The sequence below is a fragment of the Hyla sarda genome, chromosome 1 (assembly GCF_029499605.1).
Source record: "Hyla sarda isolate aHylSar1 chromosome 1, aHylSar1.hap1, whole genome shotgun sequence".
NCBI classification, from domain to species: Eukaryota; Metazoa; Chordata; class Amphibia; order Anura; family Hylidae; genus Hyla; species Hyla sarda.
Genome location: NC_079189.1, coordinates 69,229,519 through 69,247,885, shown reverse-complemented (window position 1 = coordinate 69,247,885; position 18,367 = coordinate 69,229,519). Strand labels below are relative to the sequence as shown.

At 41.1% G+C, this 18,367-nt stretch overlaps 1 protein-coding gene across 7 annotated transcripts in view; it reads right to left on the bottom strand.

Annotated features, from left to right (window-relative positions):
• The window catches only part of LOC130355433 (cytosolic beta-glucosidase-like), a 135,703-nt gene that overhangs the window by 93,410 nt on the left and 23,926 nt on the right, over positions 1-18,367 (bottom strand). For 4 of the 7 annotated variants that reach the window (XM_056555585.1, XM_056555591.1, XM_056555580.1 and 1 more), the window contains exon 2: positions 8,636-8,794. In XM_056555585.1, coding sequence (XP_056411560.1) covers positions 8,636-8,702 — 67 coding nt within the window. In that variant the 5' untranslated portion in view covers positions 8,703-8,794. Of the gene's footprint in view, positions 1-8,635; positions 8,795-9,027; positions 9,147-15,561; positions 15,684-18,367 lie in introns of those variants that run through there. The other 3 variants (XR_008888522.1, XM_056555565.1, XM_056555596.1) reach the window with 2 other exon arrangements.

Genomic DNA, 18,367 nt, shown 5'->3' with positions numbered 1-18,367 from the left:
ATCGCGGCGGGCCCGGCATCATAGTGAAGCCGGGACCCGCCTCTAATAGCGCGCGGCACTGATCGCGGTGCCGCGCGCTATTAACCCTTTAGCCGCGCGCTCAAAGCTGAGCCACGCGGCTAAAAGTGAAAGTAAAAAGTGCCGGTTAGCTCAGGGAGCTGTTCGGGATCGCCACGGTATAATCGCGGCATCCCGAACAGCTGTAGCACAGGAGGAGGTCTCTTACCTTCCTTCCTGCAGTCCGAAAACTTCAGAAGCTAATAACTATTGGAAGGATTAAGATTTTTTAATAGAAGTAATTTACATATCTGTTTAACTTTCCGGAGCCAGTTTATATATATAAAAAAAAGTTTTTGCCTGGAATACCCCTTTAATGGCAAACCTAATTAATTCAAAATTAAATCAAAAATTACACAAAGCTAAAATAAATGATAAAGTATATACATTTTCATTTCAATACTGATTTTTCCTACTGTCCAGAAGTAGTCAAACCTAAGAATTACCAGGTCAGCCAGGTTCTACTGCAGTGGTGGGGATTGTACTACTACAACTTTCAGCTGGGGATTGTAGTCTTGCAACAGCTGGAGAGCTGCGGCCTGGAGACCACTGTTCTGATGTATACTCAGATCTTGTTCTTCTTTCTTGGATGTTGTCTCTCTCTAGTGGCCAAAATATATAAGTCTTGTCTATAGAAAAGCAATGTACTACTGACAACCAGTGACCTGGATTTAATACAAATCAAACTGAATCATTTGATTTGTCCCTTTGTAGCATTTGTGGTGTAAATAAATCCTATTTTATTCCTTTTGTAATAGGTTATAAAAATCCATAGCAATCTATAAAGTTTGCTGTGCGTAATATTGGTATACTTCAGAATTTATTCTATTGATTTCTCAGTAGAAAAGGTTTAAAAGTGAATTTTCCCACATTGATTTTTGGATGAATTCATCCAACTCCCTCCCCCCCCCCATCAAATGCATTTTTTTTTGTTTCAATTTTCATCTCAGGTTCAATATATTAACCTCCAGTTACATGAACATTTAATGACATTTTAGGCAGCATTATTTTTTTACTATATATCCTGGTGTCAAGGACTTTCAACACAATCATCGCTAAACCTTTAATTATTTTATTTTTTTACACATATTGTCATTTTATAGATATCCAATTAAGTACTTTAATCCAGAACCCATGTGTGTGTAATTCTTGACAATAGGATATTCAACAATGCAACAATATATACATATATATTAACTGGATATAGGTGACGCTAGAGAGCAGGTATTATTCCTTCTAATTTGCATACTTTTTCCCCAGGAAATATTGCCTGGCTTATAAACCTCTCTATGGAAGTCTGGTGGCCTCTCTAAGGGTATGTTCACACTGAGGGTTTGGAGAGGAATTTCAGCGAGTAATTCTGCTCGCTTATTCCTCTCCAATTCATTCAGCAGTGCCATACCCCATAGTATGTAGTTAACTTTCCTCTCCTCAGTTCACACTGAGGCAATTCCGCTAGCGGAATTCTGTCGCAGAATTCCGTTCCGCATGAAGAATGAACATGTTCTTTCTTCATGCGGAATTCGGCTCGTAACTCCATAGAAGTAAATGTAAACATTTTTGGCAGTCTGCCCAGTTTCCGCGCGGAATTCACACATTTTATTGTGTGTCCTATCCCCTTTCTTTTCCGCGCGGAATTCAGCGCGAATCCCGCGCAAATTCCGTGCGAAAAAAAAACTTCATTTTGAGCGGATTTAATCACCGAGAATTCCGCGAACATCTTAACCAGTGTGAACATACCCTAATACACCTAGAGTTTTGTATATACTGTCACAGATGAGGACATTCTTTCTGGGCATGCTGGGAGTTGAAGTTTTGCACCAATTGGAGGCTCCCTGTTTAGGGTGTTTTTTTTTCTTCTCGTTTCAGATCCATGTATGCAGAGGATTACGGCAGATTCGATGGATTATGACGGATGAACTGGATTTATTTTATTTAAAAAAAAATGGTTAACGAGGACTGTGGGGGAGTGTTTTTTAAAATAAAATAATTTTTCCAATGTGTTTTTATTTTTTATTATTGAATATTTAGGCTTAGTAATGGAGGCTGTCTAATAGATGGAATCCATTACTAAGCCAGGGCTTAGCGTTAGCCCCAAAAACAGCTGGCGCTAACCCCCAATTATTACCCTGGTACCCACCGCCACAGAGGTGCCAGAAAGAGCCGGTACCAACAGGCCCGGAGCATCAAATATGGCGCTTCTGGGACTAGGCGGTAACAGGCTGGCATTATTTAGGCTGGGAGGGCCAGTAACAATGGTCCTCGCCCACCCTGGTAACGTCAGGCTGTTAATGCTTTATTGGTATCTGGCTGATATTATAAATAGGGGAAACCCTATGCATTTTATTTATTTATGAAAAAAAAAATGCATAGGGTTCCCTGTATATTCAGTATCAGCCAGATACCAACAAAGCAGCAACAGCCTGATGTTACCATCTTCTCTATACACTATATACAGCTATCTATAGATAGCTGTATATAGTATACAGTGCCCAAAGGGTTAACCTCCACTGTCCAACAGTGTAAGTTAACTGTTCCCTTGCCGGGCTGGCTTAGCGCACAGCTCAGCAAGGGGATAAGTGTGCAGGCAATGTGAATACCATATACACATTGCAGGCTCACTGTAAGTTCTTGCTGGGCAGTAGATATACGATGTATATCTAATGCTCTGTATCAGCTGTTCTCCCGGCTCTGTAGCCTTGAGAACAGCTGATCCCGACAGTCACTTCAGGAGGATCGCAGCGGGTGTCAGGAGGAGTGACATCCGCTGTGATCTGTACCTTACTGCAGGTACTACTGCTCCCAACATGGAGCACACTCTGCTCCATGCTGGGAGCTGTAGTACCTGTATTAATAGACAGATCGCAGCGAGTGTAACTCCTGACACCCGCTGTGATGCTCCTGTATAATGTATAGATGCGGCCGCTCTCCTATGGTCCCCTGCCGTATATATACACATATTCATATTTCCCACAGAGTTGTGAATGGCTGGAACCATCTGGCCAATCACAGCTCTCTGCCGGGGTATATGAATATGTGTATATATACATGAGTGCAGGGGACCATAGATGAGCGGCCACCGCATCTACACATTCTACAGGAGGATCGCAACAGACCCCGGCGATCTTTCAATTAGTACAGGTAACTACTACTCCCATCATGGAAGTGTGTGTTCCATGCTGGGAGTAGTAGTACTACCTAAAAAATGTCAAAAAAAAAAGTTAAAAACACACACACTACATTTTTATTATTGTCAGCTACATTTTTAGTTCCCTGCCCGCACACATAAATTGGTCCCTGTTTAAAAATGTATTAAAATTTTGTTATAAAAAAGATAAATTGCGTTAAATACAATTTTTTCCATCACTACTGTATCTTTTTAATTATAATTTTTTAATGGTACCCTACGAAATTTTTATAAAAAGGGTATTTCCATCACTCTTTTGGATCGATAAAGTCCAAAAAAGAATAAAAAACGCCTGAAAAAAACGCCAGTTAAAACCCACATGACGTTTTTCTTGGCGTTTTTTCACTCCCATAGACTTCTATGGGAGAAAAACGCCAAGATTTTCCCGAAAAAACGCCAAAGTCTCGACAAGAGGTCGTTTTTTAAAAACTGCCAAGGAGCCCAAAAACGCGAAAAGGATTAAAAAAAACGTCAAACTGAAAAACGCCAAGTGGATTTGGCATTTTGCAGTTTACTATTGAATTGCAGCTAACATCTGGCCGCAGCGGTTTTTCACCAAAAAAAAAAAATGCCATGCAGCAGAATGGGCGTTTTTATTGGCGTTTTTGTAAAAAAAAAAAAAAAAAACGAGTGGAAACCTAGCCTTAAAGGACAGAAGTTACTTAAGGGGGTGCCGTCATGAAGGATTAGTAGAAACCTGAAAAAATGGTAAAAAATCCTTCCACTGCATCCCCCTTCATGATGGCACCATGATGGAGTCATACTAGATAAGTAGCTCGAGAGGGGGGACCCCAACCTGAAGGACTTAACACCCAAAGCTTCAGTCCCTGTTGGCCTGCACATCCACTCTGTAGTGATGGATGGATGCATGTATGAAGTCTAGACCAAATGGCAGCACTGCGGATCCGATTCAGAGATGCATTGGCTTTCTCCACCTATGACAAAGAGACTGCCCTGTAAGAGGGTAATATTTCTAATTTGTATGCTTCCATGATAGCTGACTTAATCCACCTACCAACTATAGTCTTTCAAAGGTTTTTGCCTCTATTACTACCCCCATGCTGAACAAAAAGATTCTCATTTGACCTCCAGTCACCAGTATCTTCCAAGTACCTAGAAATAATTCTTCTGACATTGAGGAGTATGAAACACCTGTTCTCTTTTATCTGGAATATTTTGGTAACTGAGAAAATCTGAGTCTTTTTGTTTAGGGTGGGATGTCTCTTGTCCCAGTGAAAGTGAATATTTGTGGGTGAAGGGATCTAGGCTTTCTTTTTTCAAATGTATTTTCTACTCTAGGTATCGAAAGAGATCCAGAGAATTGTTTAAAGGAGTAGTCCAGTGGTGTAGTCCAGTGGTGAACAACTTATCCCCTATCCTAAGGATAGGGGATAAGTTGCAGATCGCGGGGGGTCCGACTGCTGGGGCCCCCCGTGATCTCCTGTACGGGGTCCTGGCAGCCCGCGGGAAGGGGGCGTGTCGACCACCGCACGAAGCGGCGGCCGACATGCCCCCTCAATAAAACTGTATGGCAGAGCTGGAGCACTGCCTTCGGCAATCTCCGGCTCTGCCATAGTGATGTATTGAGGAGGCGTCGACACCCGCTATCTGGCCGGAGAGCCTGGCCCCCATACAGAGAGATCGCAGGGGGCCCCAGCAGTCGGACCCCCCACGATCTCAAACTTATCCCATATCCTTAGGATAGGGGATAAGTTTTTCACCACTGGATTACCCCTTTAAGTGTGACTGGATTTCTTCCTGGGACTTCATAACTATCAGGAAGTTGTCCAGATCTGGGAATAGCTGGACGCCCTGTTGTCCCAGTTGGGCCACCATGTCTACTAAACACTTGAGGAGCAGAGGAGATTCTGAACAGGAGGCACTGGAACTGGAAATTATAAATTTCCACGTTCAATGACAAAGCAAACTGAAGGTAGGGCTGGTACCAAGGGTTGATAGAGATTTAATAGCATGCGTTCTTAAAGGCTACCATACACATTAGAGCATTCTGAGGAATCAAAGGAACAATGGTACCCAATGACTTCATCAAGAAGTGTCGGTAGACTATCCACCGGTTGAGAAACATTAAAGGGGATATCCAGGAATAGAAAAACAGAGCTCCTTTTTTATCAAAAACCGCTCCCGGTCTGTCTTCAGGTTGGGTGTGGTTCTGCAGCTTAGTTCCATTGAAGTGAATGGAGCCAAGTTGTCAAACCACACACAACCTGAGGACAGACGTGGAACTGTTTTTGAAAGTGTTTTTCTATTCCTGGATAACCCCTTTAAATTTATGATCCTTCGTTATGACGTTTGGCTTCCTCACCAGAAAAAGCTTGGAGTAATGACCAAAACCTTTCTGATCTAGAGAGATCTAGAGAGTAAAAAAACGACATGTCTCAGGGGAGTCAACTCTTCAGGGGATGAGAGGATTTTGGCCTAAAACTTGTAGGGGGAAAGACTTAAATAGAGTAGTAACGTGCCCTAAGACCTGTATGCATAGTAATATGCATGTTTTATATAAAACGCCTTTTGATCTATGTATTACTATGCTCATTCTACTTGCAGACCTCCTAAAGGCTGGGGGCATTTCTTCACAACCATGGCAAACTTGGTTCTTTCTTCCCTTTCCTCTCTCTTGCCATGAGGTCTGCACAAACATTTTTACATTTGCAAAGTTTGTGCCTAAAGTGCATGCTTGATATAACGCTAATGCAACAATGTGAACCTAGATTGTGCAAACACACAAAAAATATGTTCATAAAATGAGCAAAGATAAATAATTTAGCATATAAATAATTTAGCAACTTGAATTGCTTGCCAGTAGTCAGTGACTAGTCAGGAAATGCTCCTCTTCTGAAAAGACTGCAAGCTGTCTGGATCTCACAGGTGTTCAGCTCACACTGGTGAAAGCTGGATTATACACCGCACTGAGGCACAGTAGGGAGATAACCACACTTTCTTTTCCCCTCCTCTCAGAAAAATGGTCCAAAATACCTAGTTGCTAGGACCAAAAAGACTTGGTTACCAGGGTTTGATTACAAAATTAAAGAGATACAGACCACTAGTGGTCCTTTTTTTAAACTATTTTTTCACATCTTTAGCAATCAATTTGTAATATTTTTTGCCGTATAAATTCACTTTTTGTTCCCCAAAACTGGGGGGGGGGGGAAGTTGGTGCATCTTATACGGCGAATACACACCTATCGGCTCGGTCCCTGCGGCCATCAACGGCCGGGACCCGCGGCTAACACAGGACATCACCGATCGCGGTGATGCCCTGTATTAACCCTTCAGACGCGGCGATCAAAGCTGACCACCGCATCTGAAGCGAAAATAACACTAACCCGGCTTTTCAGTCGGGCTGTTCGGGACCGCCGTGGTGAAATCGTGGCGTCCTGAACAGCTTACAGGACACCGGGAGGGACCTTACCTGCCTCCTCGGTGTCTGCTCCATGTCGGGATCCCCTGCATGGCCGGCGCTCTCCTTCGTTGTCATCATATCGTCGCGCACGCCGTCCCGTCATCCAATAGGAGCGGCGTGCATAGCGACATGATGGCGGCGACGGAGAGTGAGGATACTGGGCAGCATTACAGTATTACCTCCTATACCAGTGGTCTTCAACCTGTGGACCTCCAGATGTTGCAAAACTACAACTCCCAACATGCCAGGACAGCCAACGGCTGTCCGGGCATGCTGGGAGTTGTAGTTTTGCAACATCTGAAGGTCTGCAGGTTGAAGATCACTGTCCTATACTTAACATTGTATTTGGTTCAGAATCTTTATTTTCTAGATTTTTATCCTATAAAATTAGGTGCGTCTTATATGCCGAAGCGTCTTATATGAAGAAAAATACGGCATTAATGAAGTCTATTAGGAACTTGCTTATTTTTTTTTTTTTAAGTATTAAATTAAAAAAAGTTTGTTTCTTACATTAAAGGGGTACTCCGGTGGAAACCTTTTTTTTATTTTTTTATTTTTTTTTTATTTAACTGGTGCCAGAAAGTTAAACAGATTTGTAAATTACTTCTATTAAAAAAATCTTAATCCTTCCAGTTCTTATTAGCTGCTGAATACTACAGAGGAAATACCTTTCTTTTAGGAACACAGTGCTCTCTGCTGAATCACGAGCACAGTGCTCTCTGATGACATCTCTGTACATTCCTCTGTAGTATTCAGCAGCTAATAAGTACTGGAAGGGTTAAGATTTTTTAATAGAAGTAATTTAAAAAATCTGTTTAACTTTCTGGCACCAGTTGATTTAAAAAAAATATATATATATAGTTTTCCACCGGAGTACCCCATTAACTCTTGAATTAACCACCCTGACATGTGGTCCATGAGGTCCTTTAATTGAGAGGCATATTCAAAAGGAATAGATGTACGTTTCCCCACCCTAGCGACCTGTACATTTATTTTGGGAACCTCATCCCAGACCTTTCAATCTTCAGGATTAAAGAAAGTTTGTTTCTAAATTCTCTGGGAAATTTACACATCAGAATCCTCCCTTTCCCCAACTTCCAATTCTAAATCTGAGCAGTTGAGGGAGATTCTTGTACAGTTAGTGGAGAAACACTAGGGCCTGGTTCTGTAAGGGAATGCATCCTAGAAAGAGTAAATCTGTACCCTAATATGTCTTGCATCATAGCAGCTCATTTCTGCCGCCTATGTGTGCCATGCAGAGGAATACAGCACACTGCTAAACTCTTGGGCCTCTTTCTATCTCCTTCCTCCCCCTTGGAGGCTCAGTGTCCCCCCTGCAAAAAAAGAACAGAGAGACCCTATAAGTAAACAGTGGTCAGGAAGGGGCATGGGTGGAAACCACCATTCTTACTGTCACAGATGTCTTCAGGGCTTCTGTAGGGCTGGAATCCATGGTGTGCGCAGTCTAAGCACACGTATGGAGGCAAATAGAGCAGTACCATTGGCGCCCCACGCATACAATTGGGACCGCCCATCTAAAAAGGGTAGCAGCGTGTCACCTAGCACCACTCCAAGTCCTGAGGGCAGCCCCCCATCACTCTCTACACTGGTGCCGTGTGTCAGAATCGTCATTCTTCTTTCCAAATGTCCCCACCAGCATACAGCGCCCCTGGGGAATTCACCTTTTGGTGATGGAACGCGCGGGGACTAGAGTGGGACTGGCCTGGGGGGGGGGGGGGGACACTTCCAGCAGGCCTCGATCCCTGTAGGGACATGAGAACAATGGAGTGTGTAAGAGGAGGGGCCCTTTTAAACCTCCCTGTTTACTGTCCCTCCATCATAGTGCAGTCATGAATGGGGATGCAGTGGAAGCCCTGTTTAAATGTCACTTTTGTCTTTTGAAAATCTAAATTCCCATTAACAATATATAAGAGAGAAAAAGCTACAGCTAATCTCATCTCCATTTTTACCTTCAATCTGATAGGCCGCTGTTGATGCCCCCCAAGCGAATGAATCAGGAAACGTGAGTCTGTCCATATCTTATTTTTCAATAGAAATTCAGACAGGAGTTTTTCTTTTTTTCGTTGATGTGGCAGGTCCCTGTCTTACTGTGTGACTTAATTATTGACCTGGAAAACAGAAATTATTCAAAACATCTTTTACTTTCAGTTGCACTTTTGTATAACACTGTAAAGCAACCTAAAGGAAATGTAGAAAAAAAATGACACTGCTAATAGTCAAATGGACACTAGATGGCGCTGCTGCACCACTTCTTATAAAACGTCACCTGAGAGAACTGGCTACATCGTATCTAGTTTTCAATGATTGTGTTCTGGAACACGAGAAAAAAAAAAAAACTTACAAGGAGGTCCAAAATTCCACCTAATAGAGGCTTCAAAGAGGTGGAGGAAGGTGCCGTGCAAGTGAATTGTCTATTCTATGTGTTCTTCTCTTTCAGATATTTTTTTCCTATTCCTCATCTCTTCTTATACTTTTTTTTTCTCTTCTTTCTTATTTTTTGGATAATCATTCTTGGTTGCCGGTTACCTCCTGTGATACAGGTGTTCAAATTTAGTACTATTCATTAAAGGGGTTCTCCGGTGGAAAACTTTTTTTATTTATTTTTTATCAACTGGTGTAAGAAACTTAAACAGATTTGTAATTTACTTCTATTAAAAAATATTAATCCTTCCAGTACTTATCAGTGGTTGTATACTACAGAGGAAATTCTTTTCTTTTGGGATTTCTTTTCTGTCATGACCACAGTGCTCTCTGCAGACACCTCTATCCATTTTAGCAAGAAGCAGGAAATATCCAGCGAGGTAGGATGCAAAACAGGATACTTTATTTAGGACAAATGGTCAGCACATAAAACCAACGCGTTTCGGGTCAGACAGGACCCTTAATCATGGCATGATGCCATGATTAAGGGTCCTGTCTGACCCGAAACGCGTTGGTTTTATGTGCTGACCATTTGTCCAAAATAAAGTATCCTGTTTTGCATCCTACCTCGCTGGATATTTCCTGCTTCTTGCTCCTAGTTTCAGGCCGGTGGCACTGCGGGCCAGTCCGTGCGGGGTGTGAGAGACGCAGCGGAGGTGAGTGGTCCCATCTTCTTTCTGTCTATGCATTTTAGGAACTGTCCAGAGCAGCATATGTTTGCTATGGGAATTTTCTTCTGCTCTGGACAGTTCCTGACATGGAAAGAGGTGTCAGAAGAGATCACTGTGGTTGTGACAGAAAATAAATCCAAAAAGAAAAGAACTTCCTTTGTAGTATACAGCCCCTAATAAGTACTGGAAGAATTAAGATTTTTTTTATAAAAGTAATTTACAATTCTATTTAACTTTCTGGCATCAGTTGATTTAAAAAAAATAAAATAAAAAATTTCCACCAGAGTACCCCTTGAACCCCTTAAGGACCAAGCCAATTTTCACTGTAGGATCAGAGCATTTTTTGCACATCTGACCACTGTCACTTTAAATATTAAAAACTCTAAGATGCTTTTACTTTTCACTCTGATTCCAAGATTGTTTTTTTTTTTCATGACATATTCTACTTTATGCGAGTGGTAAAATTTTGTCAATACTTGCATCACTTCTTGGTGAAAAAATTTTAAATTTAGCATTTTTCTAACTTTGAAGCTCTCTGCTTGTAAGGAAAATAGACATATCAAATAAATTATATGTTGATTCACAAATACAATATGTCTATTTTATGTTGGCATCATAAAGTCGACATGTTTTTACTTATGGAAGACATCAGAGGCCTTCAAAGTATAGCAGCAATTTTCCAATTTTCCACACATTTTTAAAATCAAACTTTTTCATGGACCAGTTCAGGTTTGAAGTGGATTTGAAGGGCTTTCTTATTAGAAATACCCTATAAATTACCCCATTATATAAAAACTGCACCCCTCAAAGTATTCAAAATGACATTCAGTAAGTGTGTTAACCCTTTAGGTGTTTAACAGGAATAGCAGCAAAGTGAAGGAGAAATTCAAAATCTTCATTTTTTACACTCGCATGTTCTTGTAGACCCAGTTTTTACTAGGGGTAAAAGGAGAAAAACCCTCTCAACATTTTTAACCCAATTTCTCTTGAGTAAGGACATACCTCATATGTGTATGTCAAGTGTTCGGCGGGCGCAGTAGAGGCCTCAGAAGGGAAGGAGCGACAATGGGATTTTGGAGAGTGAGTTTTTCTGAAATGGTTTTTGGGGGGTATGTCACATTTTTTGGGGGGTATGTCACCCGAACAGCAGAAAACTCCCCACATGACATACCATTTAGGAAACTACACCCCTCAGTGCACGTAACAAGGGGTTTAGTGAGCCTTAACACCCCACAGGTGTTTGAAGACTTTTCGTTAAAGTCGGATGTGTAAATTAAAGAATAAATAAATCAAGTAAAGTGCAGTTTTTCTCCAAATTTACCATTTTTACAAAGGGTAATGGGAGAAAATGCCCCAAAATTTGTAACTCCATCTCTTCTGAGTATGGAAATACTCCATGTTAGGATGTAAAATGCTCTGCGGGTGAACTACAATGCTCAGAAGAGAAGGAGTCATATTTGGCTTTTGGAAAGCAAATTTTGCTGAAATGGTTTTTTTGGGGAGCATGTCGCATCTAGGAAGCCCCAATGGTGCCAGAATAGCAAAAAAAACTACATGGTATACTATTTTGGAAACTACACCCCTCAAGGAACGCAACAAGGGGTACAGGGAGCCTTAACACCTCACAGGTGTTTGACGACTTTTTGTTAAAATTGGATGTGTAAATGAAAAAAAATGTTTTTGCACTAAAATGCAGTTTTTTCCCCAAATTTTACATTTTTTTACAAGGGGTAATAGGAGAACATTACCCCCAAAATTTGTAATTTCTTCTAAGTATGGAAATACCCCATGTGTGGACGTCAAGTGCTCTGCTGGCGCACTACAATGCTCAGAAGAGAAGGAGCACTATTGGTCTTTTGGAGAGAGAATTTGTTTGGAATGGAAGTCGGGGCCATGTGGGTTTACAAAGCCCCCCGTGGTGCTAGCACAGTGGACCCCCCACAGGTGACTACATTTTGGAAACTACACCCCTCACAGAATTTAATAAGGGGTGCAGTGAGTATTTACACCCCACTGGCGTTTGACAGATCTTTGGAACAGTGGACTGTGCAAATGCAAAATTAAATTTTTCATTTTCAAGGACCACTGTTCCAAAAATCTGTCAGACACCTGTGGGGCGTAAATGCTCACTGTGCCCCTTATTACATTACATGAGGGGTGTAGTTTCCAAAATGGGGTCACATGTGGGGGGGTCCATTGTTCTGGCACTATGGGGGCTTTGTAAACACACATGGCCTTCAATTCCGGACAAAATTTTCTCTTCAAAAGCCCAATTGCGCTCCTTCTCTTCTGAGCATTGTAGTTCGCTCGCAGAGCACATTACATCCACATATGGGGTATGTTCTTACTCAGAAGAAATTGGGTTACAAATTTTGGGGGGCTTTTTTCCTATTTTCCTTTGTGAAAACGAAAAAATTAGGGTAACACCAGCATTTTAGTGTAAATACTCACTGCACCCCTTATTAAATTCTGTGAGGGTGTAGTTTCCAAAATGGGGTCACATGTGGGGGAGTCCACTGTTCTGGCACCATGGGGGCTTTGTAAACGCACATGGCCCCTGACTTCCATTTCAAACAAATTCTCTCTCCAAAAGCTCAATGGCGCTCCTCCTCTTTTGAGCATTGTAGTGCGCCAGCAGAGCACTTTACATCCACACATGGGGTATTTCCATACTCAGAAGAAATGGGGTTACAAATTTTGGGGGTCATTTTTCTCCTATTACTCATTGTAAAAATGTAAAGTTTGGGGGGGGGGGAAACTGCATTTTAGTGAATTTTTTTCTTCTTCATTTACACATCCAACTTTATCAAAAAGTCGTCAAACACATGTGAGGTGTTAAATGGTATATCAACTTTTGATATGTTGTAAAGCATGCAAAACCAATAGGTTTTGCAATTGTTTTTATTAGAACATTTTCAGTATTTCATACTGAAAAAGCCAGTCAAACAACTGCCCCCCCCCCCTGCCTGCTTGGACACAGACTAGTCCTGCTTTGTCCATGCATCATCACCTATGTCATGGGCACACCTCCTTGATTGACAGCTGTGAGCGCAGGGCTCATAGCTCGAGGAAAAATCCTCCCACTGTCAGCTTGTGTCCCGCTACTGTCAGTGAGGACAAGCTGGGATTTGTAGTTTTGCTAATGTTAGGGGAGATGTGAGCAGACAGCATACTGAGGGAGGGGGCGGAGACCTGCACAGTGAGGCCGTGCCCCCTCCCTTTGAGAGGAATTCAGACTAGCAAGCTAAATTAAAAGTGTAATAAAAAAATAAATAAGGTGCTAGAAACATAAAAATTAGATGTACACGGTCAGGATTAGGTACTGAGTGATATACTAAAAAATGTTTTTTTTTGTTGGATCTGACAGGTACGTTTTAAGGCTCACTGTACCCCTTGTTACATTCCTTGAGGGGTGTAATTTCCAAAATTGAATGCCATGTGTTTTTTTTTTTTTTGCTGTTCTGGCACAATAGGGGCTTCCTAGATGTGACATGCCCCCCAAAAACCATTACAGCAAAATTTGCTTTCCAAAAGCCAAATGTGACTCTCTTCTGAGCATGGTAGTTCGCCCGCAGAGCATTTTACGTCCTAACATGGGGTATTTCCATACTCAGAAGAGATGGGGTTACAAATATGGGGGGAATTTTCTCCCATTACCCTTTGTAAAAATGGTAAATTTGGGGGGAAAAACTGCACTTTAGTGAAAAAATTTTTTTCAGTTACACATCCGACTTTAACGAATAGTCGTCAAACACCTGTGGGGTGTTAAGGCTCACTGGACCCCTTGTTACATGCCTTGAGGGGTGTAGTTTCCAAAATAGTATGCCATATAAGGGGTTTTCTGCTGTTCTGGCACCATAGGGGCTTCCTAAATGCGACATGCCCCCAAAAACCATTTCAGCAAAATTCACTCTCCAAAATCCCATTGTTGCTCCTTCCCTTCTGAACCCTCCACTGTGACCGCCGAATACTTGACATACACATGTGAGGTATTTCCTTACTCGGGAGAAACTGGGTTACAAATTTTCAGGGGCTTTTTCTCCTATTACCCCTTGTAAAAATTTAAAAACTGGCTCTACAAGAACATGCAAGTGTAAAAAAATGAAGATTTTGAATTTTCTGCTTCACTTTGCTGCTATTCCTGTGAAACACTTAAAGGGTTCACACACTTAATGAATGTCATTTTAAATACTTTGAGGGGTGCAGTTTTTATAATGGGGTCATTTGTAGGGTATTTATAATAAGAAGGCCCTTCAAATCCAGTTCAAAACTGAACTGGTCCCTGAAAAATTCAGATTTTGAAAGATTTGTGAAAAATTGGAAAATTGCTGCTGAACTTTGAAGCCCTCTGATGACTTCCAAAAGTAAAAACATGTCAACTGTATGATGCAAACATAAAGTAGACATATTGTATTTGTGAATTAATATATAATTTATTTGGAATGTCTATTTTCCTTACAAGCAGAGAGCTTCAAAGTTAGAAAAATGCTAAATTTTCAATTTTTTCATCAAATTTTGTAATTTTTCCCCAAGAAATGATGCAAGTATCAACAAAATTTTACCACTAACATAAAGTAGAATATATCACGAAAAAACTGTCTCGGAATCAGAATGAAAGGTAAAAGCATCCAAGAGTTATTAATGCTTAAAGTGACAGTGGTCAGATGTGCAAAAAACGCTCTGGTCCTACAGTGAAAATTGGCCTGGTCCTTAAGGGGTTAAGGTGAAAATGGGCTTCGTTCTTAAGGGGTTAAGAGAAGACTCCATAACAACTACTGATGGAACCTGCTTAGCACTGAATTAAACAAGGTTTATCTGTTCAGTTAGCAACTAAGAATATATATTTCATAATTTGTAGATCTAAATAGATCTATAACCCACAGAATTAAAGGGGTACTCCGCCCCTAGACATCTTACCCCCTATCCAAAGGATAAAATGGCAGACCGCCGGGGTCCCGCTGCTAGGGACCCCGGGGATCGCTGCTGCAGCACCCCGCTATCATTACTGCGCAGAGCGAGATCGCTCTGCACATAATGACAGGCAATACAGGGGCCTGAGCATCGTTACGTCACGGCTCAGCCCCTGGTGATGTCACAGCCCGCCCCATCAATACAAGTCTATGGGAGGGGGCGTGGCGGTCGCCACGCCCCCTGCCATAGACTTGCATTAAGGGGACGGGCCGTGATGTCATGAGGGGCGGAGCCATGACGTCACGCTGCTTTGGCCCTTGTATTGCTCGTCATTACGCACAGAGCGAACTTGCTCTGTGCAGTAATGATGGCGGGGCGCCGCAGCGGCGATCCCCGAGGTCCCCAGCAACGGGACCGCGGCAATCTAACATCTTATCCCCTATCCTTTGGATAGGGGATAAGATGCCAGGGGCGGAGTACCCCTTTAAGGTTCAACAATTCATATTACCAGTTCCCTTTCTCTATATTCATTGAGATCTGGGAGACAGGTCGTGTGACTCTAATCTTAGCTTCAAAATATTTTGCTGCTATTTCTTAATATGCTGTTGTGTATTGTACTTGGATCTGTATTATTTTATTTTGCTCATTTTTCATATGTTTCCTTTCTTTCTGTATAGAAAAACTTTATAAAGCCTTAATAAATAAACAATTATATAAAAAAAAACACAGTACATTCAAATGTGTCTTTTGCTGCATATAAAAACAAACAAAAAATAGCAAAAAATGCATAAAAACTAACACAGTAGGAACCTAGCCTAGTACACACGAGCAAATTATATTTATATATTAAGCATAAAAGAATTAATACATACCGTAAATAGTCACTATTAAAATATATGTAGTCAATTGCCACTTGGTTACAGCATGCAGCTTCTTTTGTGAGCTCTTAAAAGCCTTTTATCCCTTTTGCGTTTTATTAGGGTGTGTTCACACCACGACTATGCATTTCATGTTATGTATAACATTGGCAACCTGTCAAAGTAGGATGCTGATGTATACAAGCCAGAACAGGCACGAGACCCATTGATTTCAGTGACCTAAACGCATATATGTTTTTACTAGGACTAAAAAGTGCAGCACATAGCGCTTTTGTATCTGAATACATTTTTTTTTTTCAATTACACCATCATTTCCTTTGTACCGCAAGGACAGAACAGTTATACATCAGAAACTATAGTTTGGTACTAGTGAGTACATTTACAGAAGATGGAAACAAAGCCTATACTATCAAGAATTAATGTTTATTTATAGCCGGTGCTGATAACACCCATAAAATGTGTGCTGATCCCATGTTTTACTCCTTCGTAGACACCATCATTAAATCCTGAGTAATGCCTACTCCTGCTGTAGTAAATTCTCTATACTGTAGTCTTATGTGAAACAATGTCTGGTAGACGGTTATGTGGAGTGATTTGTGACCACAGCTGGAAGAGAGAACTTCACACAACTCCTCCGCTGTACACCCAGCGCAGATACATTGCCAGATTGTTTATGTACTTATCACCGGGGAATTCTGCAAAATAGTACGGAATCTAGTCAGTTTGGAAGGATTACATGGAATGGGATGATGGTCCTGAACCCACTATAGCCACTAACTGAGGCTAAAAGGGGTTCAGAATGGTGTCAGCAGAGCCAGAAGAGCAAATCATCAGAGGAGGAAGTGAAAACAGGCATCAGGGCCCGCTAAAGTGCCCGAGCAGGATCGGACAAGGTGAGTATTGTGTAGATTATTGTTTTACAAATATTACAGTATGGCTTTTAAAATGTGCCTGTCGCTTTAAAAAAAAAAAAACATAGACATGTCTTGGAGACATGTCACAAGTTTTGACTAGTCAGGGTCTGAGCGTTCTGACACTGACCGAGCACTAGATTGAGCTGGACGAAAAATGCTCAGCTGAGCGCTTCTCTTCCCACTCTTGTCCGAAATGGTCCCATAGACCTAGCGTGCTCTTATTCCGGTTCATTCTAGCGATCGGAGTGAATCATTATTGACATTGCGCGCCTTATTGAAGAAAAACCCCCAAAATGTAAGCAAATGTTTAAAAAAAACAACAACAAAAAAAGTTAATATGTCTGTCTTGCCTTAGGAAATTGACATCCCACAGCAAGTTCTGAGATAATTATTAATTTGTGCAAAATTTATAAAAGTCAAAATTTATAAAAGTCTATGGATAAATTTGGCACGAGTAACCCAAAAATACAGCAAAAAAAAATAAAAAAAAAAGGCAGGAGGAATGATTGCACACAGCCGCACTATGATAAAATTTAGATCCTTAGATCCTGACTGAAAAAAAAAATTGTTGGAGACATGTCAAAAGTTTTAAAGTGACAGTGCACATTTAAATAAATCAGATAAGGTATGGCCACAGACAAAAATTCACATCATTGACACACCAAAATCCACAGAAAAACACAAGTTAATGGGAAAAATACACTATAAAGCCACAGCATTTCAAAAACTAAAATGAACATGCTATGGATTTCAGGTCTGCACCACACTTCACATTTTGTGCATATTTTTTTGCATAATATGTGGAGGAGATGCTTGTAAATTTCATCCAATTTGCTGCAACTGTAAGGTCTCCAGAATCGGCACTTACTGACAGTTAGCGCGGTCCCATTCACTTCTCCAATGAATTCCTCCAGAAGACTGAACATGTTCACACTTCCACCGAAATCCAATTCGGTGTCAAAAGCTCTGCTACAGAACTTCCATAGGGTAAAATTCACAGCAGAATCCCATTGGGATCAAGCGGAATACTTGCAAAGATTCCATAGTGTGAATGGGGCCTCATTATTATGAACATGATGTGTGAACATATGAGACAATATGCGACACCAAGACAATGCTCTGAGACAGTATAAGACACCTAGACAATGCTATGAGACAGTATAAGACACTTATACACTGCTGCGAGACAGCAGAAGACACCTAGACAATGCTTCGAAACAGTATAAGACACTAATACAATGCTATGAGACCGTATAAGACAACTACACAATGCTACGAAACAGTATAAGACACCTAGACAATGCTATGAGACCGTATAAGACACCTAGACAATGCTACGAGACCGTATAAGACAACTACACAATGCTACGAAACAGTATAAGACACCTAGACAATGCTATGAGACCGTATAAGACACCTAGACAAGGCTATGAGACAGTATAAGACACCTAGACAATGCTATGAGACAGTATAAGACACCTAGACAATGCTATGAGACAGTATAAGACACCTAGACAATGCTATGAGACAGTATAAGACACCTAGACAATGCTATGAGACAGTATAAGACACCTAGACAATGCTATGAGACAGTATAAGACACCAAGACAATGCTATGAGACAGTATAAGACACCAAGACAATGCTATGAGACAGTATAAGACACTTATACACTGCTGTGAGACAGCATAAGACACCTAGACAATGCTTCAAAACAGTATAAGACACTAATACAATGCTATGAGACCGTATAAGACAACTACACAATGCTACGAAACAGTATAAGACACCTAGACAATGCTATGAGACCGTATAAGACACCTAGAGAATGCTATGAGACAGTATAAGACACCTAGACAATGCTACGAGACCGTATAAGACAACTAC